This window comes from Mytilus trossulus, chromosome 10 (assembly GCF_036588685.1).
Source record: "Mytilus trossulus isolate FHL-02 chromosome 10, PNRI_Mtr1.1.1.hap1, whole genome shotgun sequence".
Lineage (NCBI taxonomy): Eukaryota > Metazoa > Mollusca > Bivalvia > Mytilida > Mytilidae > Mytilus > Mytilus trossulus.
The window spans coordinates 22,694,788-22,722,511 of record NC_086382.1 but is presented as its reverse complement, the minus strand read 5'-3'; the positions used below and the strand labels follow the sequence as shown (position 1 = coordinate 22,722,511).

Below are 27,724 nucleotides of genomic sequence, written 5' to 3'. Positions count from 1 at the left end.
AGCTTAAGGTGAAATAGCTGTATATCGAAATGCATCCTGTACCTAAATAGCTTGCTTGACTTTAAGGGTTTGTTTGGTTTATTGTACTGCTCTGCTTGATAGCCAGATACGATATACCAAAGTGCTAGTGCGACGCCGTATTTATACTTGACGGTGAAATACATCCGCGACTCACAGAACTGAAAATCTACTATAACTTTGAAATACTACGGGAAACTCTGGCTCATGTCCCAAAATGTCGTTATAAATAAATAAAATCGCGAAAGTTTGCCTTTAATTCCAATAAATAAGTGACATAATAAATATAAACCTTAAAATTCCATACTCTTAGCCTTATCACCTACGTAACTATATGACGTCATTGAAATCACAAAATAGTTCCTTAACGGCGCTTCACAAAAACGTACTTAACGTAATTATTTCCTATTATTAAATATCCCACACCGTAAAAGGAAGGCCAGCAAGTAATTTAATCATATCTTAATAATACTTTTATGTATTATTATAACTTTATAAAGAAGTACCGTTACCCGGAAGTGACCATTCGTTGGAATGGCAACTTCCAATATACGTAAACAAGCACTCGCCACGATGGAATTTAAGGGAAAACTACCCAAAAGATGTGTCAAATAACACTGAGACTGAATGAATAGGTAAAGACAAACATGTTTTACAAACCCATTATCCCCTGAAAGTATGAATTTAATGTAGACCCGTGAAAATCGTGATCGAAGTGCCTGTTCACTGACAGTTGAATTTTACCGCTATGTCAACTTGATAAGTTGATAGACGTTATGTTAAATGTTATGTTATCTGATAAAATTGGTACTTAATATAAAAATATGCAATTTGATGTCCCCAAATTGAGTGTGCCAAAGTTGTCTTAGTGTATGAAAATCATCTAAGACCGTTATTTTTCAGGTTTCAGATATTGATCCCAATAAAATTTAGAAATATAAAATGTGTTGTTCCTTTGAGATTATTATCAATGCCCATTTATAACAATATTATGAGAGAAAGATCTTGAAATATTTTCTGTTTGTAGTAACTTGCTTTACTCAGAGAGTCCAACGTCACATATAATAATGATATTATGAACAAAGAGAGACGTGGGTGTGACAATTTTGTATTTCCCGCGCAAACCGGCTTATACCGGAATAATACAGATTTTCGGAACAGTTCTTGAGTCATCGATAGTCATTCATCTAGAAATTATGAAGCTGGAAGTCTGTGTTCTATGGAAACGTATTTAATTTTAATTTTATATCATCTTTAACAATGGCAGGATCCATGCTTTGTAGATTAAACAACATTAATGGTTTGGTATTGAACAGGTAAACACATTTGGTATTTGCTTTTTAATATTTGTGTAAAATCGACTCATTTGCATTTGACCGCTATGCCCCCTACACAAATGAGAGTCTGTAGCAGCTAAAAGAGATGACAAATACCATATATTATACTGCTGAAGAATTATAATGCTTATAATTTATGCACACGTTAATTGTTTTTCCATGCTTAAATCTGCACGTTCACTCCAGCTGATCAGTGGAGGTGTGTCTAAATATTTGAAGAAGACTGGTTGACACCAAAATGTGACCATGACAGTTAGCCGGTTAGCTTTATAAGGCTTTCACTGACTGGTAAAAAATATTCATCCTTCACATTGAATGTTTAATGTGTGTAAATCCAGACAACAATTTCCTGATTAAAACTTAAATTTCCATTTCTAACAAATGTCTATAAATTAACATATTTCTATTGTCAGTGTTGAAACCTGTCATGTCTGTCAAATACATTATTGTATGCACATAAATAAATGTATTTATTTGTATATAATTTAAAAATAAGTAACATTTTTATTTTTTTATATTTTTGAACTTATCAATGCTTATTTCATGTACATGTATTTAGTCCAGTCAATCTAGCACAAATTTGAGCCTAACCCGAATTTTTCAAATTATTTTTTCAAAATGGTCACAATGCTTCAAATTTGCAATTTCTTAAAATGAAAAATGCACAAAAAAATAAAACTACCCATAACAATTCGGTTTTGTACATTTCATGAGCAGAAGATAATACAATTTAGTCAAATACAAACTTATAACCCCGTCAAAGTATTATACCTTACATAAATTTCAAGAAAAACAACCCAAAACTGACCAAAAAAGACTCATTTTTTGCAAGAGTTATCTCCCCTTCCAATGTAAATTTCCATAGGAAAATAAAAATACTGATTTTGAGATTTCCTCAAGTTAGATTTTATGGGACTTTTTTCTGTGTATATAAAGGGCATAATGCTTTAGATTAGAACTAAAATATTTTCTGTTGCTATTAGTTTAAGGTTAAATCTTAGTTTGACTGGACTAATTTGGCTCTTGCACTAGTCATGCTAGTTATCACATTTATATGAAAGTGATTTAAATATAGGCAATATGAAACGTGTATAAACATTGCCAAGATTGATGTAACTTTTATTGTATAGGATAAATATGTGTCACTGCTCATAGGTTAAGGGTTGCTTTCCTCAGGAAAATAATACTAGGGTTTTGATTGAGTGGAGTGTCCGAACGTTATTGTACTTATTCTCCAAAGTGTTCTTCTCTTATAAATTCTTTAGTTTTTTTCGTGAAAATACAAAAGAAAAAGGGTGTACAAGTGTGATTAGTTCATCATCATATATATCATGTATATAATGTACATGATATAAGAAAAATGAAATAAAATTTGACTAAAAGCCAATATACACAGTGTTCCAGCTAGGCCGTTTTCAGAGGGCGCGGCGCCTGCCCTTTCTCAAGTGCCGCCCTGTGCCCTTTTTATAGTTTCCAGGGCGCCCTGCCTTTTTTGAAGATGGATTGTATATTAATTTGTTCGTATCGGGATTGTTTACCGTCCTATTTACATGTACATCATATTTACGTACTGTTTATAATCCTCCAAAGAAGGAGCACAGATAACTCAATCTGTTTTTTTCCTAGCATTGAGTAACCCATTTGCATATTTTGAAATATGTCTACATACTTCTTGCTTAAGAATATATATGTTTAGGTATTTTGAGTTATGGGAAAAGTTAAAGAGGGTCTTAGAAGCAGTGTTGGTAGGGTGCCTTGGTCATCTTTTTCTGTATTCTGTATTTTTTATACAATTTTTCACTGTTGCTATATATCCTAATATTGTGCATTTACTGAGTACAGCTGTTTTTGTGCTGTATTGCCATTAAGCACAGCAGGGGTAGCAAGGTGAAACTAGTAAAATGTGCCAGACCATAGAAACAGAATGAAACAGTTCACCTTTCTAAACATACTGCATATACAGCTCAACTGTGCCAATCAATCAATGATCTAAAAACTTGTGTGACAAGCTGACAAGTTTTCAGCCTAAAAAGAAGAAATATAGAGTTCTATATGGGCTAATGATGTTGTTCTTGTATAACCAGTGATTCAATGAATAAACACAATGTTTGATTAATATCTTTTATTAAAACATGCCCTTTTCATATTATCATATCACGCGTTAAATGCCCTTTTTTCAGGATTGACACCCTGCCCTTTTGAAATCCTAGCTGGAACACTGATACAAATGTATTAATAATAATATTGAAGCTGCAAACAACAAAATATGTACTAGAAATATAATAAAATAGATACTAATCAAGGCCAGTATAATCATGACGAGTATGCATGTTACAGAAGCATGACAATACAAACACTGAAATTGGCTGAAAAAAATGAAATCTAATGAAAACAAGACTGTTGGTTGCCTTATTTCCATTTAACCTGTCAACTGCAGACTGTTATTAGTGTTAAAAACATTTCAATTCCTGGAGAGGTTCGGTTCAGATCAGGTATACTCTGTTGTGTACAGTAATTTGTATCAATGAAACATTTCTCATTTGTTTAACTTTGGTATGTGCTGTAATATTGTATTTTTATTGACAGATTTTCCGCACCTACAGTTGCAGCCTTTTCAACCAGCCATAATGTATTTGGGAAATACAAGATTCCAAAAGAAAAGAGAGAACTTATCAATCATTCAAGAGTTAGAGGGATTGAAATATTAAGGAACCCAAAACTTAATAAGGTAGAGTTTAATGGAAACCTGATATTTCCTATTTTCCTTGCATGGCAGATGTACAATACACAGTCTTATTTCCCATCTTATGCAGCTTCTTCTTAGAAATGAAATTATCATAATACTGTGAATTCATAATTAATATAAATAATGTTTGTTGGATATGTACCAACATGACCAAGTTTTGTTGATTTTGTCATGGCGTACTGCCACTAGTGAACCTCAAATTTAGAATTTCAATGAATTAAATTTTTTTTAAGGCTTTGTATGCTGATATTGACAAAATCAGAAAATAAAACATCCAGAACAAATGCATTGTTTCCTCAATCCACGGAAATTTATAGCATTGCTGATAAATAAATTCACAGTAGCATTTTAGAAATAAATATTGAAAAGTTAGATAAGAGGATAACATGATTAAAGGGAGTTTCAAAAGTCAAATATTAATAACCTGACAAAATCATGGAAAAGAGTAACAGAAAACAGTCTAACACACAGACACACACTACATATAACTTGTCTAAGTAATAGAAAAAAAAAACACCAAAAAGGGGAGGTGATTTCTGGTACTTCATTAAACATGTCTTTTTCATTGTAATTTAATTCAGTCACAGGTACTTCTTGTACCATGTGTACACATACTTTTGATTTACATAAAGAATTAATATTAATAGACTTGTAGGATTTTACAAGTTTGCTTTATTTACTGGTATATGTAAACATGGTAAACAGATTTTTGGCTTACATGTAGTTAAGTCCCTTAGACATTCAGATTTATTTACTTAGTGGGACCACTTAGATTACTTGCTACATTTACATCTCTCCCAGCTTAAATAAATTGTCTCAATCATGTTAATCATTCTTTTCTAATCTGACACACGAAAGTCAGGTTATTTGAAAATTGTTGTGTAATAAACAATTGTACATGTAATTTGGTCCAAAGAAATTCTCTTAGAAGTGACGTTTCAATGAAAACTTATGGACATGTTTTTTTCCAAAAATATTACACTTTTAGTTCAGTTTTGAAATCAAAAGCACTGAATGTAAAATTGAGAATGGAAATGGGGAATGTGTCAAAGAGACAACAACCCAACCAAATAAAAAAATTAACAGCAGAAGTGTACATTTGTATCTTACAGGGTCATGCTTTTACGTTGAAAGAGAGGCAGTTAATGGGAATACATGGTTTACTCCCTGCTGCCGTGGTTACGCAAGATCAACAGATGAAAAGGGTGCTGAAAAATTTTGAAGAGAGACCCACAGATGTTGATAAGTACACCTATTTGATGTCACTGTCCGACAGAAACGAGAAATTGTTCTATAGATGTCTGACCCAATATACAGAGAAAATGATGCCAATTGTTTACACACCAACTGTCGGCAAAGCTTGTCAGCAGTATGGTGTATTATATAGGAAACCCAGGTTTGTTGATGACTTAAGTCAGTAAGATTTGATAGCTAGTACTGTGAATGATACATCAACCCAACATTTGGATTATAAAAAAGGAAAATAGAGGTTGACAATTGGCCAGTGTCCGAATGTAATCAAGTTTTATATAAATTGATAAGTTTCACGAGTGTCTCAATAATTTGTAAATGATCAAAATAAAATTGAGAATGGAAATGGTGAATATGTCGGAGACAACAACCTGACCAAAGAGCAGAAAACAGCCAAAGGCCAACAATGGGTCTTCAACGCAGCAAGAAAATCCAACACCCAGAGGTGTGCTTCAGCTGGCACATAAACAAAAATATGTATAACTTTTAGTTCAGTGATAATGGACGCCATACTAAACTCTAAAATATACAGATGAACTAAAATTGAAGAAGACTGCCAAAAATCTAGTTTATGCCGAAATTTCTTGATATGCTAAAACAATAAGATAATTTTACAGACATCTTTATATTTATGTACTGGTTCATAAAAATGATTACAGACTTTCCTGAAATATTGGACACTTTAAAGATCATATCTCAATCACCATGACCACAAAAACTTAAATAGAATTGAAACAGACATACAAATAAGACAACAAAAAGTAGTTCAGATTGCTCAAAAATATATACGTTATTGACCAAAAAATTCAAGAGGTTATGAAATAGTTTGCGGTTTAACTTCATGTATAATAATATATTTTAGGGGACTTTTCTTGTCTATACATGATGCTGGACATCTTTATGACATGATCTGTAACTGGCCAGAAGAGAACGTGGAGGTAATGTTATGTACATGATAAAACACAATTCACAAGTATGCAACTAATATTGAAAGTGAGAACTTTTCACGATTGTTACCTACCGAATAAGACTTGTTACTAGATTTGTACTAACAGGTGCCACATATGTAGCAGCATCTGCTAAATTACCCTTCCAGAACTCTTGAGATCACCTCTTGTTTTTATTGTGTTCATGTTTCTCAGTCTTTAGTTTTCTATGTTGTGTTGTATTTGGTGTACTTACATGACTTATAGATTATCTTTGGTTATCTCAAAGAGATTGATTTTCTCACTTGAGCTGGTCACGGAGAAAAGCAATCGAGTTGAGTTTACCTATGATGATGTTGTCAATTTCATTAGCATCGTCATGTGGCTTCTTAGTTTCTAGCAATAAATTTCTTTATCAAGCGAGTATCATGAAAATTATCACACAAAAAATTAAAGGAAAAATGCACAAAATAGCGATAATATTGTTTGTCTGTTGGTCTTTTCATTTTATAGCCATGGCCTCGTCAGTTAGATTTCAACTTTACTTATGAGTTGGAATGTCCCTTTGGTATCTTTTGCCCCTCTTTTGAAACATGCAAAGTGAAAAAAAATAATCTCCTTAGATGATATATTTTATAGGGAAATAAATAATAAACGACTTAGAGAGTAGAATTGTGTTGGTCTACTTTGCATATATATATATACATGCATATACAATTTGTACATTTACCTTCAGATTCTGGCTTTAAATTTTTTATCATGTATGACATATTCTTTCAGCATATAGCTTTACCTAAGGTAACAAACAAATTGAAGAGAAATGGGCATGCTTTTTGAACCATTAAACACATCAGATAAAATACAAAAGATTTCTGATTCATTAGTTCAAGTTTTATTTAGAAAATAGTGATCATTTTTGTATTGCATGATAGCAATGCTGTAGTCACACATAGGAATTACTTCTTTCAACATTGGCTTTTTCATCTTTCTACATTGTTTATAGACAACTACAGAATTCAACCCAACCTACACAAATTATTTTTCATGAATTTGCATACATTGCTTTTTTTAGCTTGGATCAGTGTGATTTTTGTGATTTCACATGCCAAAATAGGGATTTCATCATTTTAAACTGTTTTAGACTTGTTCCATTCTTCTTTGTATGGAGAATATAATTTATTAGGTAAATATACACTTATGACTTGTTGTATTATGACTTTAGGGACGACATCAAAAGATCAATGTAAGATAAATAACTTAATTCAAATAGTTTGGGGGTTGGGGGGTGAACTGCTGCAAGATTTGGTTATCCGACATTGATTTTTACATATATCCATATGGTTCAATCAGTTTTTCTCAAATTAAGTTGAGAAGGGGGTAGGGGGGGGTCAGTGAAAAAACTAAGTGAATTAAGTTTTTTAGCCTTCATTGAACTTTTGATGTCGTCCCTTATTTGTAGCCACCATTTGCAGTCACATTTGCATCTTGATTTGTGTAGGGTATTGATAGCACAACTTTGTTTTTTTAACTCTTTTTACAGGGGGTCGGTCACCTGCTTTCACCTAGATGCAACTTTATAAATGCACATTAATAGCCAAAGTTCATTATATTTGTGGGTTTCACCTTTGACCTTGAACTTTTTTCAATCTTTATTCAATAGTGAGAGTCTGAAGGAGTTTATTCTTACATTGTTTGGGAGACTTTAGAACAGCATCATGTTAAAACCATTTCTTGTTATTCTAAGGGTACTAATTACAATTACTTGAAGAAATTTTTCTTACATTTAATTATTCATATTGAGTACATGCTGGTATTTTCCATTGTAGGCTGTAGTTGCAACAGATGGAGAAAGGATTTTAGGTCTAGGAGATTTGGGAGCCTATGGAATGGGAATACCTGTAGGAAAACTAGCTCTGTACACAGCCTTAGGAGGTATCCCACCAGAACACACACTACCAGTCATGCTGGATGTAGGAACCAACAATAAGGTAGGATATTATGATTGTATTCTAAACCAACATGACAAAAATTTGACAAAGATATAATTTTAAAACAGACTGCATTATTTAAAAACTTCAATGTCCAATTCGTAAAATGTAAAAATGTCTGACCGTTAAAATGCCTTGAATAATTTAAAGTGGAAAACTAATTTTATATGCCTGTCTCAGTCGTATTTAAAAAATACATTTGTCAGGTTCTGAAAATATGAACTTTTATTTTTTGAACTGCAGTTTTCAATATTTTTATCTAATATTTTATTACTCATAATGATATTTAATATTTAAGTACTAATGGCTGTCAACACTCTGTGTTGTACAGTTTGACATGTTTGCTTAAATGAGTTTCATGTATTTATAGACATGGTTGGAATAGCAGTTATGAAACTGCCAGTTAAATATTTAGATTTTCAGTGTTATACATGTTATAAGAGATGACCTCTTGGGCTGTAGTTTTTCCAATGTAAGATTTTTTTGTGATTTTTTTCAGAAACTTCAAGAGGATCCCTTATATATAGGTAACAGAAATCCCAGAGTAACAGGAAAACAGTATGATGACTTTATTGATGAATTTATGCAAGCTCTCATTAAAAGGTAATTTAAACCAATAAAAATAAGAATCTTGACACATTTTTTAATTTTATCTTTTAATTTATTAGCTCATGGTAAGTGGCTCTCTTCAGTGATTTCGTTTCTGTCCCACAATAAAAACTGGTTGCTGTGAATTTTGAGGTCCATGGTTCTCTCCAGGAATTGCCTCTTTGTCCATAAATACACCTAATCTCTATTTATTCCATTCCGGATAAGTTCCAAAATTACACAACTTTTTCATCCAGTTGAAGTTATCTAGGACCCTGTTTGAATAATGCACCATACATGATACTTTTTCATGAGACCTGTTTAAAACTACCGTAAATACTTCAAACAAAATATTTTTTTACTTCAATTTTAATTTCGATAAAAGTGGATCATACTCTATCAAAGTTTTGTAATGGTCCCTTTCTCAAGTTTTTCCTCCCTCAGCTCACTACTGATGACCTTTAATTTCGGCGCATGACCCAAACAGGAAGTTGTGTAAATGACTGTTTTTCCCGGATTGTACTAAATAGCGATAAGGTGTATACAATTAACTGGATGTCATGATTTTATGAAGTCTGAGGTTTCCAATTTATACGTAGTTGTTTGCAACCTTCATTTAAGTTTTTTTAAAACTTGTTTTATGGTTAAAATTAAATTAAGCCTTTAGGCTTTTAACTATTTTCAAACATTGTAAATGTATAAATATTTGAATATGACATAAGTTAGTCTTTTTCTCTTTTCAGATATGGTATCGACACATTGATTCAGTTTGAGGATTTTGCCAACAACAATGCATTTAGATTTTTGGAGAAATATAGAGACACCTATTGTATGTTCAATGACGACATTCAAGGTAAGTCTGAAATTTTCTTATTGTAAATAGCCCGATTATAACCTTGGTGCCTTTTGTTTTTTCGTTTCCCTTTTATAGACCAACTATATAAGGGTACCGTCTGTTTGTCCATCTGTTTGAATGTTTATCTTAACGTTCAAAAGCAAGAAATATAACTTTTTCATGCATTTGCTAAGACAAAATTGTAATATTTGCTGATTTTTATGCATACTCTTCAATGATCAATGATCACATTAAAAAAATACGAAGTATATATGTAGGCCTTGAAAACTGATATTTTGAAAGCTGAGAGTTTGATAATATAAGAGTTTGCTAACAGTAATAAGTTTGATTTTTTGTCGAGCCTGCAACTTTTGTTGCAGAAAGCTCGACATAGGGATAGTGATCCGGCGGCGGCAGTGCTAGCTCACTTCTTAAAAGCTTTATATTTTAGAAGGTAGAAGACCTGGATGCTTCATACTTTGTATATAGATGCCTCATGTTACGAACTTTCTGTCAGTCACATGTCCAATGTCCTTGACCTCATTTTCATGGTTCAGTGACTACTTGAAAAAAAAGTTAAGATTTTTTGTAATGTTAAATTCTCTCTTATTATAAGTAATTGGATAACTATATTTGGTATGTGCTTACCTTGCAAGGTCCTCATGTCTGTCAGACAGTTTTCACTTGACCTCAACCTCATTTCATGGATCAGTGAACAAGGTTAAGTTTTCGTGGTCAAGTCCATATCTCAGATACTATAAGCAATAGGTCTAGTATAATGGTGTATGGAAGGACTGTAAGGTGTACATGTCCAACTGGCAGGTGTCATCTGACCTTGACCTCATTTTCATGGTTCAGTGGTTATAGTTAAGTTTTTGTGTTTTGGTCTGTTTTTCTTATACTATATGCAATAGGTCTACTATAATTGGTGTATGGAATGATTGTAAGGTGTACATGTCTAGCTGACAGGTGTCATTTGACCTTGACCTCATTTTTATGGTTCAGTGGTCAAAGTTAAGTTTTTTAGTTTTGGTCTATTTTTCTAATACTTTATGCATTAGGTCAACTATATTTTGTGTATGGACATATTTTATGATCTTTATGTCGGTTATGCTGGGTTTATTTGACTTTGGCCTCATTTTCACGGTCCATTGCTAAGTTTTAAGTGTTTGTGTGTTTTGGTCTGATTTTCTTTATTTACAAGTATAAGCAATAAGTCAACTATATTTGTTGTATTGAAGAATTGTTAGCTGTTCATGTCTGCCTGGCATGATTCATCTGACTTTGACCTCATTTTCATGGTTGATTGATCAATGTTTCCTTTTCTTGGTTAATGTTGAGTTTATGTGACAGTTGTAATAAAGCTTTATATTAAGGTCTATCAAGATAGTATCAAGGATTATTAAAGAAGGCGAGACATTTCAGTGTGTGCACTCTTGTTTTATATTGTCTTATTGGGGCCTTTTATAGCTGACTTACAGACTATGCGGTATGGGCTTGCTCGTTGTTGAACGCCATACAGTGACCTATAGTTGTTAATGTTTGTGCCATTTTGTTCTTTTTGTGGGTAGTTGTCTCATTGGCAATCATACCACATCTTCTTTTTTATATTGAAATGTTTTAATATTTACAGGAACAGCGTCAGTAGCTGCGGCTGGTATTATTGCCTCTATGAGGATCACAGGCAAAAGATTATCTGAAAACACTTACTTGTTCCAAGGAGCTGGAGAGGTAAATTCGTTATAAATATTATCACACTTCAGCTATAAACAAACCTTTCAAAACATTTGACACGCTGCATTAATGATGAGTTTAAGCTCATTCTATTCATATATGATTTAAAAAAAAAAGCATAAGTGGTTCTGAACTTATGATGATACAAAGATTATACTGTGCCGTCATGAATAAAATATTGTATGGTTCTGATGAGTTGAAAGTCAGATGATGCAGTCGGAAAAACTTGTACCATATACTGTGATGACTTGAAGAAATAAGCTCTAGGATCATCAGTAACCATGGTAACTAAAATATTTTACATTTACAGATTTTGAAGTTGCTATAATATTGAGAAATTAGGTTCTTTTGTGGTACTATCAGATAAATATTTTTTGGATAAATCAACTTTGAATTTATATTTTTCAGGCCAATATAGGCATAGCTCATCTTATTTCTTTAGCAATGGAAGATGAGGGTGTCTCCCATGAAGAGGCCATTAGCAGAATATGGATGGTAGATTCGAGAGGACTACTTGTTAAGGTAATATATGTTTCAGTCACTGTAGAAAGTAATTTTACATGGGAAATATCAATCAATAATGCAGGTTCTGTTTAAAAAAGCTGTTCTAGGAATAAATGTGTAGGGATCAAAAGACACAGTTAATTTTACCTTGCCATGCTTTAAATTTTATTTATTTTGTTTGATTATTCAAGCTGTCTATCTTAAATGGTACAGACATTTTCTTATACATGTAGAAAATGGTGGATTTAGTCTGGTTTTAAAGCTAACTAAACATTTCACTTATATAAGAGTAGGTTAAAAGGCATGGTTAATTTTTGATTTATTTCAACATTATGTCCATTTGATGATCAACCCTTATTCATTCATTCATCAATTCTTATTGTTATATTGTATACAGGATAGACCAGCTGGGGGGATCACAGGACATAAAGAACTTTTCTGTAAAGAACACAAACCCATCGATACATTAGGAGAGGTTGTCAAGGAGATTAAACCATCAGCTATCATTGGTAGGTTTACATTTAAAAAAACTACAAATCAAAGAATCAGTCATAAAACAAAAATTTTGTTCATGGATGTTTTACTGATTCCGATTTGTTCTCTGCTGGAACATATGAATGAGTGGTTCACTTTTACTCATGAAATTTAATGAAAATTAGCATCTTATGAACAATATTGATCCCTCAGCATCAATTGACATGTTTCTAATGTTTTGCATTTTCATAATGTCAACATCTTTCTGAGATCCTACAATTTTTGAGCTCACCGGGCCCGAAGGGCCAAGTGAGCTTTTCTCATCACTTGGCGTCCGGCGTCCGTTTTTAACTTTTACAAAAATCTTCTCCTCTGAAACTGCTGGGCCAAATTTAACCAAACTTGGCCACAATCATCATTGATGTATCTAGTTTAAAATTTGTGTTTTTTGACCCGGCCAACCAACCAAGATGGCTGCCTTGGCTAAAAATAGAACATATGGGTAAAATGCAGTTTTTGGCTTATAAATCAAAAACCAAAGCATTTAGAGCAAATCTGACATGGGGTAAAATTGTTTAACAGGTCAAGATCTATCTGCCCTGAAGTTAATGAATCAGACAACCCATTGTTGGGTTGCTGCCCCTAAAATTGGTAATTTTAAGGAAATTTTACTGTTTTTGGTTATTATCTTGAATATTATTATAGATGGAGATAAACTGTAAACAGCAATAATGTTCAGCAAAGTAAGATTTACAAATAAGTCAACATGACCAGCAATAATGTTCAGCAAAGTAAGATTTACAAATAAGTCAGTTGACCTCTTTAGGAGTTATTGCCCTTTATAGTCAATTTTTAACCATTTTTCGTAAATATCCATGATCTTTTACAAAAAACTTCTCCTCTGAAACTACTGGGCCAAATTAATCCAAACTTGGCCACAATCATCATTGATATATCTAGTTTAAAATTTGTGTGTTTTTTGACCCGGCCAACTAACCAAGATGGCCGCCACAGCTAAAAATAGAACATGGAGGTTAAATGCAGTTTTTGGTTTTTACTCAAAAACCAAAGCATTTAGAGCAAATCTGACAAGGGGTAAAATTGTTTATCTGGTCAAGATCTATCTGCCCTGAAATATTTAGATGAATCGGACAACTCGTTGTTAGGTTGCTGCCCCTAAATTGGTAATTTTAAGGAAATTTTGCTGTTTTGGGTTATTATCTTGAATATTATTATAGGTAGAGATAAACTGTAAACAGCAATAATGTACAGCAATTTAAGACTCAAAAATAAGTCAAAATGACCAAAATGGTCAATTGACCCCCTAAGAAGTTATTGTCCTTTATAATCAATTTTTAACAATTTTCATAAAATTTGTAAATTTTTACTTACATTTTCCACTGAAACTACACGGACAAGTTCATTATAGATGGAGATAATTGTGAGCAGCAAGAATGTTCAGTAAAGGAAGATGTACAAACACATCACAATCACCTAAACACAATTTTGTCATGAACTCTCTGCTTCCTTTGTTTATTTCACATATGCCAAGGTGAGCGACACTTGATGTTTATAGTTTATTTGTATTGGACCCTCTAGCTGAATGGTCTAAGTAGTAGACTGTTTCACTACCCTGTCAAGGCTAAGGTTGTGAGTTCCAATTTTGTCTGTAGCATATGAGCTTAACTCCATCTCAATTGACTAGGATTGTCAGTTTTGCTACCTAAGGTCTGTGGTTCTCTTTAGGAAGTCTGGTTTCCTCTGCCAATAAAAATAGACTGCCACAAAATAGAACTAAAGTGCTTAACGTGTTGTTAAACATCAATCAATCAATCAATCCAATCAATCATGAATTTCTAAACTCCATCTTAATTGACTAGGATTGTCAGTTTTGCTACTAAAGGTCTGTGATTCTCTCTAAGAACAGATTCCTCTGCCAATAAAAACTGACTGCCTCAAAATAGCCCTATAGTGCTGAAAGTGGCAGTAAACACCAATCAATCATGATTAGGGCATAAGATTGCAGAAGGCATTTGCATTCATCTATAGATGGGTGATCTTGTACAGTAAAAGTTTATTGAATAGATGGTTATCGATATTTTCAAAGTGCCTTCTCTCTGTCACATGTATGTGTTAATGGATCAACCCTTTAACCAACTAACAACTGCTGACTTCATATTTATTTATTTTTAAATATAGGTGCTGCAGCAGTTCCACATGCATTTACTGAAGAAATTGTACGAGATATGGCCAAGTTTAATGAGCGACCAATCATCTTTGCTCTCAGTAATCCAACAAGTATGGCTGAATGTACTGCTGAAGAAGCTTATCAATGGACAGATGTAAGACTAATGCTATTCTGTATGATATTAATTTATTTATTTTCCTTGAACAATAACTTTCCTTGTATTTCTGCAGATCTTGCTGTTTCCTTTTTTTAACCTTCAAAATCTAACATTCTTTCATCAATCAACATTGTTGTATATAGTTTTAGTGCCAATTATTTGAATCCTACTATATATCAAATTATTCCAGTATGATTAAATTTTTAGAAGTACAGTAAAGAAGGTGTGACAGATGATTACATCTTCATAATTCTCAAATCCTGTAGTTTTTATTGCACAAATCTTGGATTGTAAAATAGCTGAAAACAATCAGTCTAGATATTTATACCCCACGCAACGGTTTATACCCCACACAAGGGGTTGCAGAGGGTATAATTTTTTTGACCCGTCCGTCAGTCCTGTTTCTTGTCATCGTAACTCCTCTCAAACCACACAACAGAATTTCACGAAACCTTTTCAGATAATAAGGTTTTACTATGTAGTTGTGCATATCGACGGGAAATTGCGATTCAATTTTTTTTCTAGGAGTTATGCCCCTTTGAACTTATTTACTTTAATGTACTACTGCAACAGTTTGTCATCGCAACTCCTCTGAAACCACACAACAGAATTTCATGAAACCTTTTCAGATAATAAGGACATACTATATAGTTGTGCATATCGACGGGAAATTGTGATTCAATTTTTTTTTCTAGGAGTTACGCCTCTTTGAACTTATTTACTTGAATGTACTACTACAACAGTTTGTCATCGCAACTCCTCTCAAACCACACAACAGAATTTCACGAAACCTTCAGATAATAAGGACATACTATGTAGTTGTGCATATCGACGGGAAATTGCGATTCAATTTTTTTTCTAGGAGTTACGCCCCTTTGAACTTATTTGCCTCACTATACTGTTGACTCCTTTCGCTTGGAATTTAAATTCCCCAAAAATACTGAACAGTAGTTTGTCATCGCAGCTCCTTTGAATCATTTGATTGTGTTCATTTTACTTGCGAAGTTTCTCCAGTGACAATATGAAGACGTGGGTATGTGAACGTGCTCACAAAGGTTCTTTGATTTATGAAATGTTCAAATGTTTAGACAGGAATGTATTTAATTTGTATAAGTCATTGCATTGAAATGATGATAATTATGTAAGTCATTTTCTTTATTTAACAAATACAGAATAATTCCTTTATATCCATCTTTCTAAACTTTGCCATTTAATGGGAGATAACTCCGATAATTTAATTAAATAATTTACATTTAATTTGCCTGTTTTGTTTTGTAGGAAGGAATAAGTAAGATTAATTACCTTAATTTTCTTTTCTGAAAGCACAGTGAGACCTATCTTTCCATATTTTATTTTAAAATTTTATTGTTTAGTTTTCTTTCTATTCACACAAAATAGGTTTTTGTAGTTTTCTTTCTATACACATTATAAAATATGAAATAAGTTTTGCCATATATCCTTTTTACACATTTTGATAGTTTTTTAAAACTTGTTTTTTTAGATTAAGCTCAGTGACTTTTACTTTTTCTTTCCCACCCATAAAACATGAAGTTAACTCCATGTAGCAAAGTATTCAAAAACAAAGTAGTCAGCAAAGGAGTAGGGGCAATAAGTCCCTTATTTGGCCCAAAAATTACTGCAGATTTAAAAGTTATCATACATATTCTTAAATAACTGAAAACTTGACTAAGGTATAAGGTACTGAGAAAAACAAAACAAATTTGACATCGAACAAGTTACCATGGCAACAAATCATGACTTAATTTGCATATTATGTTAAATTTCCTGATTTTCTTTGTTTTTTCATCAAATTTTAAGTATATTTTAGATTGAAAAAGCATGTGCGTACCCAAGAAACAACTTTATATTTGTTGAGATTATGCCAATAGATATAATAAAGCTTCTGTTAAATTATTTTGTTGTTTCTTGGCTGCCAAGATGTTTCCACAATGGAAATAAAGATAGAAAACTGCATAAATTCTGTATTTTTTCATCTTTTTGTGAAAACAGTACATATTATGACGTAATTGTGACGTCATCAGATAAAAATCTTTATGTTTGTCATTTATATTTCTTGACCCAATGCATTTCTAAACATTATGGGCCAATTTGAAATGGTTATCAAACATTAAATTTCCTGGGCCAAAACTAGGCCTTAATGCCCCTACTCCTTTTTAAAGTCAAACTGGTAAATCTAGATTAATCACTCTTCAGTCTTCAGTAACATTTTTTGAAATACAGCAGATGAATTACATACCCATATCTTTCAAACTGATTTATCAGTAGATAGAAATTATACAGTCTAAAGAAGTATACAAATTTTGATTTGAATTTCATATTTTATTTCCTATTTCAGGGAAGGTGTGTATTTGCAAGTGGTAGTCCTTTCGATCCAGTCACAATAAATGGCAAAACATTGATACCTGGACAAGGAAACAATGCTTACATCTTTCCTGGTGTAGCACTGGCTGTGATCAGCTGTAAAATTAAACATATTGACGAGCCTATGTTTTTGAAAGCCTCACAGGTTTGTATAAAAAAATTTATAAAACATTTCTATATTTTCTTTTTATGCCCCACCTACGATAGTAGAGTTATGCCCAACCTACGATAGTAGAGGGGCATTATGTTTTCTAGTCTGTGCATCCGTCCTTCCGTCCGTCCTTCCGTCTGTCCTTCCGTCCGTCCTTCCGTCTGTCCTTTCGTCTGTCCTTCCGTCCGTTCGTTTGTTCAGGTTAAAGTTTTTGGTCAAGGTAGTTTTTGATGAAGTTGAAATCCAATCAACTTCAAACTTAGTACACATATTCCCTATGATCTCTCTAATTTAATTGCCTAATTAGACTTTTGACCCCAATTTCATGGTCCACTAAACATAAAAAATGATAGTGCAAGTTTCAGGTTAAAGTTTTTGGTCAAGGTAGTTTTTGATTTAGTTAAAGTCTAATCAACTTGAAACTTAGTACACATATATATATGCATGTTCCTTAGGTTACGATTATTGAAATGCCAAATTAGATTTTTTTATCCCAATTTCACGGTCCACTGAACATAGAAAATGATAATGCAAGTGGGGCATCTGTGTACTGTGGACACATTCTTGGAACACTAAGTTGACCTTGAAAAGCTAGTATTTTAAGTAATTTGAAGGATGTTTTGTTTGGACAGTTGCTATTAATTCCACAAATGCAAGTACTGTGGATTCAATTATTAACGCCCCTTCGACTTTAGAAGAAAAGTCAGACATAGAGATCCTACATTCCGTTGTCGGCGGTGTCCACAAATATTCACTCTATAATTTAAGTTTTTGTTACAATTTTTGTTATATAATCTTTTTTAATTACTTGACTTTTTTCAAATAATGTATTTTATAGTTGTTGTTTAATTTCTATTTCAGACATTATCTGGATTAGTTACTCAACAGAATTTAGATGAAGGCAGAGTATACCCACCACTTAGTGATATACGAGAAGTATCCGTCAGAATAGCTACGTCTTTGGCTGAATATGCCTACAGCACAGGAGCAGCAGCAGCTTACCCTGAACCAGAAAATAAAGAAGAATTCATTAGAAACTATCTTTATCACACTGAATATGAATCTTTTATTCCTGAAACTTGGACCTGGCCTGAAAGTTGTCCTCAGTAAGTTTAGTAGTCAACAAAATTCATTCTTCGATTTTTTCAGCATTAGACTTTTTCAGCAGAGTGGGGGAAAAAAATATGTTGCCTTTTGTATTTGGGTGATGGATATTGTTTTATAGATACTCAAAATACTGTATCTTGATTTTTCTTTTTTTCTCTCTTTTTTTTTTTAACTGTTACACTTAGTGTAGGTTAGTATACTTATTTGATTTCAAGGATTCAGAAATTTGTGAGACACCTTAGGAGTATGACATAATTTGATTAAGGTAGTTCCTTACACTACAGGGAGATAACTCTATAAAAATCAGCTAAATGTTTTAATCACTTCATATTGTTAAGGAAATATTAAGCTTCTCAATGATTATGTAACCAATGAAATTTTTTGGATAAAATAGTTGGTAATTTTTTTTGAAATTTTTATATTTTTGTCAAAGGGTTAAAGTTAACATTTTGTCCAAATTTTATGAAAATTAAACAAGCCAAATTTATATTACTCAAGGTGTTGGGTACCAACTTACAGCCAAATTAAAAAAAAAATCCACAAAATTGAATTAAGTTTGGAAAATCAAGAGAAAAAACAACAACCCAAAAACCCAAATCAATTGAATGAATGTTATAACACATTGTCTTTTTTGTTACTTGTTAAAAAACAACCTTTTACTTAGAATTGGAAAAATATTTTTTAACCACACTAATTAATGCAATATAAAGAAAAAATATGACAAACTGTGACAGAAACTACTATAAAAGATATGTTGATACTACAAGCATGTTATCTTTATCTAGTAGGTTTGTTAACAATGTTAACTTAATACTTACATAAATAAAAGCAGCAAAGGTAATAAATGTTAATGTTCTTATGTAATTTTATTGCATTATTACAGATGTACTTTTAAAGTGCCCGTTTAAAAATTTCCATTCCTCTCTAAATCACAGAATTTCTCTATCTCACTTTTTATGAAAAAATGTATAGTTTTTGTGCAGTCATGTTGCATAAAATGTTACAATAATGTGCTGTTTTGTTTTTTCTTAATGTTAAGAAATATTTGCATAATAAAATTTATTATTTAAATATAGTTTTGTACCTACAATCAAATTACGGAACTGCTAGTAAATTGAAAGTGCAATATATCATCATGTTTATTTTCTGTCAATACGTTCTTTGCTTTAGATTTGAATATTATTCAATTATGATGATCAATATTATCTGACAAAATATATGTACCAAAATTATAAAAAAATATATCATTGTGAAGTTCCATGACCATACTTTTGTTAACTCCCTCTTTAGTTACCAACTGTCTCATTTATTGTTTCTGTGCTCAGGGTAATTTTATCAGAGTAACAGCATTATAAAATTTAACATCTTTTAAATATAAATGGTCGTTCTTTTATATAACCCACCACAGAGCTTAAATGTTAGTTTTTAAAGAATTTTATTGATTCAATTTTATGCTCCAGACCAAATACTGAAATAAGATAAAGAACAAAAATGTGAAGCAAATCCATTTACTTTATATTTTTTTTTGAGTTTTGAAAAAATGACTCAATATAATAGACATGATAGAGGGGTATGTTACTCTTGATTAGTTCATAAACATTGTATATTAAGAATAATTCCAAAGTACAGAAATGTAAATAATATATATGGGCTCTTTTTAAGTTTACATAGATGAATTATATTTTAAATATAAAACTTATATATTATAATATTTTCATACAAAAAGTGTATATTATAAGAACAGGACTTATTTTTCTGGTAACATATACATTGTTGATTTGTTTTTTAAGCATGGAAGTCGCAGGGTAGGAAAATACTTTTAAAAGTCCCCCTCCCCTACAAACATATTTTCTTTGAGTAGTTATGTATATATATAATCACAAATAAATAAATATACACAACTTGTGTCTAAAAATAGAACTTCTTTTGTAAAATTCCATATTTATATTAATGGATTAGAATTGAAAACGCAAATATATGTATCCCAAGCCCGTAGCCAGGAATTTCCAAAGGGGGGTTCGTTTGACTCACAAACTGGACTTTAACAGTCACAATTCGAACAGAACATTGACTTTAACAGTGCTTATTTGTTTTCAAGGGGGGGGGTTCCAACCCCCCCTGGCTACGGGTATGTATCCTTAATGTCAGATCATCGTAAAAGTTAAACTTTTGATAAGATGTAGGTGTGCAAATCATTTGGTTAAATCATGTACAACAAATGTTATCAACATGATGTAAATCATGCTATGAACTCAAAACTATTGCTATTTGTGAAGAATAACTGTAAATGTAATATTTATAAAAGAAATGTTACGAAGTATTTTGTATACAAAATGCTACCAAACGGAAGTTATAATGTGATTTTCAATTAATGTAATACATATTCCAACAAATCTTTTAGAATGTCTATAAATAAAAACATTGGAATATTTAGTATGTTGTTGTCTTCCAAAAAGTACACTGGTGTGTTACAAATGAAGAAAAGAAGGACTTTGGTGAATTATCTTTCTGCAGTATTTATACTGGCATCTGTCTATAAACCAATTTAAAAAAAATCAAGAAAGACCTACAGCAGGATATTCCTGTAATGAATTGCTCACTGTATTTTTACTAATTACTTTCTGAAGTGTAAACTATTTGCATTCTAGTCAAAGTCTGTCAATTGATTGAAAGACTGATTCGCTTGGAGATGTAAATTCAGGTATTAACCAACCATTGTTGTTGGTCACTACGACAAACATTCAATATCTAATCAGAAATTGTGATTTAACAAATACATTGTGTAGTTGCTATAGCCGTTGCATTGAAGCCATTAGCTGAAAATAAAATTTACATAGATATATATGCACAGAATGTGTATTTTAATGTTCGTGTCAGAATATTAACAAATTCTGGTACACACCTTCTGAAAACTGGCATGAGGTACGGAAGAAGACAAGAAGGAAACGAGATCACACTGGATTTATTATTATTTGTGGGTTGCATATTTTAAGTGATTCATTGGTTAGTTGAACCAAGAATTTAAATGATAAACAAAATTTCTATATTAAGCAGATTGGTAAAATACCTGCAATCCAATATCTAGAAAAATACTATGTTTCCTCAAACCATGGAAATTTGTGTGTGACTGTCTTTTAAAAATAAATGAATCTACAGTATGTATACAATAAGTGGTTAATCTTTTTATTTCTTTATTAAGACGCAAGTAATGATACAGGTGAGGTTTGCTTGATTTGTATAATGAGTGATCCTTAGTGTTGTTCTAGAAATATATGTATAAAGGGAGGTTGAAATTTGATGACATTTTTATTTAGTGATATCTGTATACTTTTTCAGAATTCATATTTGAAGTTTGAAGTTGAAAAAGAATCATCATACCTCTATATACAATTATTTCTGGAAATCCTATAGTTTTAAAAAGTTTTTAACATAAATTTCCAAATTTTTAAGATTTTTTTATGATTGCTGTGATTTAACATTAATCCATATACAAGTAGGAGATGTATAGCAACAGCTTCAAACCTTATTAAATGAGGACCCCCTTATTTTTTTTTTAGAAATTGTTAGATCTCCTTTAATTGTTCCATCTTTTGCACTTTTTTGTTAAATGTTAAAAGTATAATGTATCTTGGAGTAAAGTAGAGTTTAGTACATGTATTTTGTTATTTTTAATTCCTATACACTATAAAAATCTCAAAATCCCCATATTCAATATAATCATTTCATTAATTTTCGTGATGATTCAATCATTGTTATTCTTTTTTTAATTGTAAGTAACTGACAAATAATGAAGAAGAGAAGAGTTCATAGATTTTTTTCATCACTTCTTGGGATTAAAATTCTTCAGGAAGGTACATAGCTGAATATTTAATACTGAGGATGTGTAAGAACTGAAATAGTGGAAGAACTATATGATCAAAACTGTTTTAAATTAAAAATATTAATGATCATATTGAAACAATTTTACTTCAGGAAGGTTTTTGTCTTGAGTGCTGTGTTGGATCCCAAGGCATACCATGTGTTATTGAATTAGTATTAGCTGTTTTTAACTTCTAAATGGAATTTAACATTTAAAATTAGAACACAAGGCAAATTGACATAAAATCAAAATAATGTTTCAATGCAGGGGTTACATAACTGAATGTGACCTACTGATTAGACTATTTACTGGGTTTGTAATAACATGAGCAACACCACCAGTGCCACATGTGGAGCAGGATCTGCTTACCCTTCACTAGCATCTGAGATCCCCCCCTATTTTTGGTTACGTTCGAGTTGCTAAGTTCTTAGTTTTCTATGTTGTGTCTTGTGTACTTTTATTTACCTGTTTGTCCTTTTCTTGTCAGTTTATTTTCTATTTATGAATTTAAATGTCCATTTGGCATATTTCGCCCCTCTATTACATCAATTAGATAACTCAAGTGTGCCAGAATAAAAAAAAATCATCTTGTGTATGTTTAGTATAAAGTTTTCCTTCATATTACATTAACATTGAATCCTCTTGATACAGTTTATTTTCACAATTTGATTTTATGCATCTATCATGTCTACAGATTATATATTTAAAACATAAAAAGAAAACCCAAAAAATTGGACCACAACATATGTTTTTTTTTATATAAGGTGTATTATTATGAACATGATGAATAGCAATTATTTTCTAATTTATATTATATGAATTGCCTGATGATACTTATAGATATTTGTAAAAAAAAAATTAGAATCATACAGTTTGCCATGATATTTTTCGAGATGAAATTTTGAGAAGTGCCATAAAACCACCTTATCCTAGTGTATGTTACAAAAAACAAAAATATTTCAACAAAGTATGTTAAAAAATAATATTTCTGCATTTAAAGTATGTTAAAACAACATATTTGAGCAAATAAAGTATGTTGAAACAAAATATTTCAGCAAATAGAGTATGTTGAAACAAAATATTTTCAGCACATAAAGTATGTTGAGACAACATATTTCAGGAAACAAACCTTTGATATCTTCAGTTGTGAATGACTGCGGTGAAGTGGATAGTCATATACCAGGTCTTCTTCTGCAATAAAATATGAAGCAAAAACTAAACAAAGAAAACAAAATGCTTTGCTTTGTTGTACTACTGGTTAAATATCTCTTGCTTTGGACATCTTCTGTCCTGTACACTGCCATTGTTTAAGAATTGACCATTATTTCATTTATTAATGCAGCTTTTGCAAATGTTTGCCATATCTATAATAAAATTTCCTTTGAATGTTTTCCTATTCTTTTCAGCCTCAATATGATTTAAGTATCTATCTCATTTTGGCTGCCATAGGCTGAGTGTAATCCAAAAATGTTTCTGGAACAAAACAAAACATGTTTTGATGCTTTATACTGCATATCTTAATAATGCTTTTGCTTAATCTTCACAGGAGTTACTGAGGTGCACAAAAATGGTAAAAGTATGGTTAGAGGCAAGATCAGATAGTGATGAATATTGTAATATTTTCAAGTGTAATAAATGCAAAATTCTGTGATTTATTTTGAAACAACAAACTTAAAATATTAAATATTTTGTAATTTAATATACTTGATATACTTCAAAAGAGATTAAAACATCATTTTTGTACAAGTGTTAATCATTTAGATTAGTGTATTTTAAATAGCGAAGTGACTTTTAGTTTTTGGTGATGTATTTATTTATTTATTATTTATTTGTTTTTATATCAGAATGTTCATGTTTATCATGGCAAGATTGTGTCTCAATAATACTGTATCAGTACCTTTGTATTGGAGCATTTATTTCAATGATAAGGTATTACTGATAAATCTGTTTTAATTTTCATGAAAGTTCAAATATATCAACATATTACATAACTACTTTTGTATAAAATTATACAAGATAAAAATTTAAATTTCATAAACTTTTTTTTAAATTGATTTACATCAAAAGAACAGAGTCATTAATCAATCATCAAAAATGTTGTCTTTTAGATAGAGATATTGTCCAAAATTGTTGTATATTACACATTAAAGGTTAAATATTGGCTAGATTTTGTCCTTGTCTCCTAAACTGATTTTTTTTTCAATTATCACTGGTGTTGTTTTAAAGGGGCACATTTTGATTAAAGTTAATATGGCTGGATAAAATTCATGTAATTATGTCCATTTATTTCATTTTAATTTTTTGGTATTCAAGTGTATATATTTTCACCAAAATACACCGACCACCAAAAACATCAAAATTAATACACAGTGATAATTTACATGTTATACCTTACTGAAACGATGTGCATAATAAAGTGGTTAGTGCTATTTGTTTTTTAAGGAAATTGACTTGATACAAATTAAATATGTTCTTCAGTTCATTAGTATCTGAATTTGCCAGATCTGAAATAAGTTTATAATACTAATAATCAAGTTTATTCTTATATACCATGTATACTTTAAATTCGGAAATTATGTATGAAATATTTTGGTTGAGATTCAAATTGCAAGACCATTTTTATTTCAGAAAAAGGAATTCTGGTTTAGCTATTTAAAAGAAGAGATGTTTTTGATTTTGTGTGAAACAAATCACTTTGAACTTTTTACAATAACAGCGCAAATAATTTCTGAATTGACAAATAATAATGTCTGAAACAAATATTGGAGACTTTTGTTCAAACTCTATTTCTTCTTATTCTTGTTCTTAATTTTCTGCTTGCTTTATGTCTACTACTAGCAATGCTGGTTTCTGCAAGAATTGTTCTGTTTTTTGGGCATATTGATATAGAATGAACATTGTGTGGTTTATATTTTGTAAGCTAAAGTTTTGTGGATCTAATTCAATTCACAAATATGAAGCTAAAATGCAACAAGATAGACCAGTTAAAACTCAGACCAATTAAGAACAATCTTGCTCTTTTACTTTCATTAATTTATAGTTCCTAGTTTCATTTTATATTTATATTTAATAAGTTATTGAGAAGTGCCATTTCTTTTAGCCAGTTGAATTTTATTAATATAGTTAATTTTTTGGAAAAGTACATGTCACAAATGAAGATCTGATGTATCCGTCCTTAAATTGCAGATAACATATTGCCATATAACAAATTTTCATGGTGCTTAACACAACCTTTACAAATATTTTTTAAGAATTCTACTTGTCTTAAAATCATGGAAATGATTTAATTTGAAAAAGAATTATTATTGCTTGAAATTTAATTGTATTCTAATTCACAATTTTGAGTAAATTTATCTACCAATTTTTGTATGGGTAAATATCTATCACATGTATTTATTTTAAAACCTGATTTTGATAACAAAATTCTTTTTCACATTAACTGCCCATAGTATATTGTGTTCAATGTTTGTATTAAATTGTTGTATTTTATAGATGTTGTACAAATTTAGATTTGGTAAATGCATTTGTCCTGTCATGAAAATGCTTCATACAGAAATTAATCTGAAGGTAAATTTGAAAAATATTAGTTTGAATATTGGATATATCAAAGATTTTTCTTAATCGTAATTGCAAATGTACAAATATTTCAGGTGTCACATTTTTGTTGCAAGTAAAATAAAAGAGCCCAAAGTATATTCTAGGGTTTTAATTGTTGAGAAGTGTCATTGGAAAAAGTTTAGATTGTTATTCACATTACCGGTTGGATATATATTTTCAATTTACCGAATCATAAATCAGTTTTCGTCAAAAAGGCATCTTGAAACATATACACGTATAAATAGATACACAAGTTTAGAATTATGACACAATGCTGTTGCAATACAAAACAATAATGTGAATTTGAGTAAAAATCATGTCTCTCTGTAACGTACTGATAGCAAAATAATTTTTTGGGAAGGGACATTCCTATTCATGTAAAACTAGCTTTATCTTTTACTTAATTGAGCCATTTGAACTTAACATGACTTATATTTTTTGTATTTTTTCTTTGATATTATTTAGTGCTAGTCTGTGACTGTTTACTTTTTTCATTTTTTTTTTACTAAGTTTTGTAAGTGTCAGATGAACTACGTGTTATATGGCCCGAGAACACAGTTATTTCGTAGTGCATTTCTTTTAGACAATAAATTCAAATTAAAAAAATCGCACCTGCTCTTTCTCAAAAATATTTTTACAGTGTAGTGTACTACCAGTGAGACAAATAATATCAAAATTATAGAAACTTCTACCAGCTCTAACTCAAAATATTGACAATTCTGTGTTAAGGGGGTGTAAAATTCAGTTTGACAGCTTCAGACGTGATAAAATTTGACCTTTTAGAACTGGACCAAATCACTACTCAACATAAAGTTTCAGCACCCAATTTTTTTTGACATGTAATTACATCCCCCTACTTAATATTTCATGCATTTAATATAAAGAAATAAATTGGGAAAGTGTATTAAATAAAACATGCAAGTTATACACTGTTTACACTAGGGACTATATTCGTAGACAACTAAAACCAAAGGACGAAAACTGTGTCCTTGGACCATATGTCTTTAATTTTATTGAGCCATTTGAACTTGAAATAACTTCCAAACAGCATATTAATGGCAATTCTTGCTTAATTCTCTCTGCACGTTTGTTAAGTACTTGTATCTGACTGTTTGCATTTTTATTGTTATTATTTATTATTTAACAAAATTTAGTGCTGACTGAACTATATGTTTTTATCTTCAATTAAAAGTAAATACATGTGTTTATACAACTTGTATTTCATTTTGCTAGTGCTATGTATAAAAAAATTAAAAGAGGTTGTAGTTTATATTTTTATTCAGGCCATGTTCAATCATAATTGTGATAACCTCTCTACTCAAATTCCATATAAGTATAGTTTTTCACCTATCAAGCTTTGTTCTATTAATGTAAGAAATATATTTTAAAGCATGTGCTATAAGTATTCTGAAAAGATTACAGCCATATATCCAGATATATATAATTTCTACCTATTTGCCACATGTGCAATCTTTCAATAGGTCCTTAATTGCTATCTGCCATATTCTTGTCTCGTTTAATGTATTATATAAATTGAAAGGTTTAACTTGTTTGATTTGTTTTATTTTATGTTATGATGTGGCCATCTATAGCTTACATTAGTATGTGTCTTGCTCATATAAACTTAGTTTCTAATGTAAATGATGTGCATCTTAATATGTGCCGAAAGAATTAAAAACTCAACCAAACGTATGCCATTAGGGTATGATACTCAATAACTTATTTCAAAAGTGTATGAATACTAGTTACCTCTTAAATTATGCCATCATAGTTAAAAAAAACGTACCTTGATAACAGATGTATAATTTTTCATTCAAACTTCAAAATAATCATCAGTGGTGCTCGAAGCAAAATGATTTGACAGCACAACTGAGTATGAATT

General features: G+C 31.0%; 1 protein-coding gene across 2 annotated transcripts; it reads left to right on the top strand.

Annotated features, from left to right (window-relative positions):
* Positions 1-1,171: 1,171 nt before the first annotated feature.
* On the top strand, positions 1,172-27,392 carry LOC134687063 (NADP-dependent malic enzyme-like). Of its 2 annotated transcripts, XM_063547027.1 has the most exons (15): positions 1,172-1,334; positions 3,942-4,083; positions 5,214-5,497; positions 6,215-6,290; positions 8,105-8,266; positions 8,766-8,869; positions 9,598-9,707; positions 11,323-11,420; positions 11,832-11,945; positions 12,325-12,436; positions 14,601-14,743; positions 17,103-17,273; positions 18,141-18,385; positions 21,586-21,603; positions 23,792-27,392. In XM_063547027.1, the coding sequence occupies exons 1-14, from the start codon at positions 1,279-1,281 to the stop codon at positions 21,593-21,595; spliced, it is 1,827 nt and encodes a 608-aa protein (XP_063403097.1). In that variant the 5' UTR covers positions 1,172-1,278; the 3' UTR covers positions 21,596-21,603; positions 23,792-27,392. The 2 variants fall into 2 exon arrangements, with proteins under 2 accessions (XP_063403097.1, XP_063403096.1); XM_063547026.1 differs by lacking the exon at positions 21,586-21,603.
* Positions 27,393-27,724: the final 332 nt, after the last annotated feature.

Bases quoted from the DNA above. Each gene is read 5' to 3' on its own strand.
- LOC134687063 (XM_063547026.1), top strand. From the start codon at position 1,279: ATGGCAGGATCCATGCTTTGTAGATTAAACAACATTAATGGTTTGGTA. The intron at 4,084-5,213 runs GTAGAGTTTAAT...TGTATCTTACAG, and splicing joins GGAACCCAAAACTTAATAAG to GGTCATGCTTTTACGTTGAA. The intron at 9,708-11,322 runs GTAAGTCTGAAA...TAATATTTACAG, and splicing joins GTTCAATGACGACATTCAAG to GAACAGCGTCAGTAGCTGCG.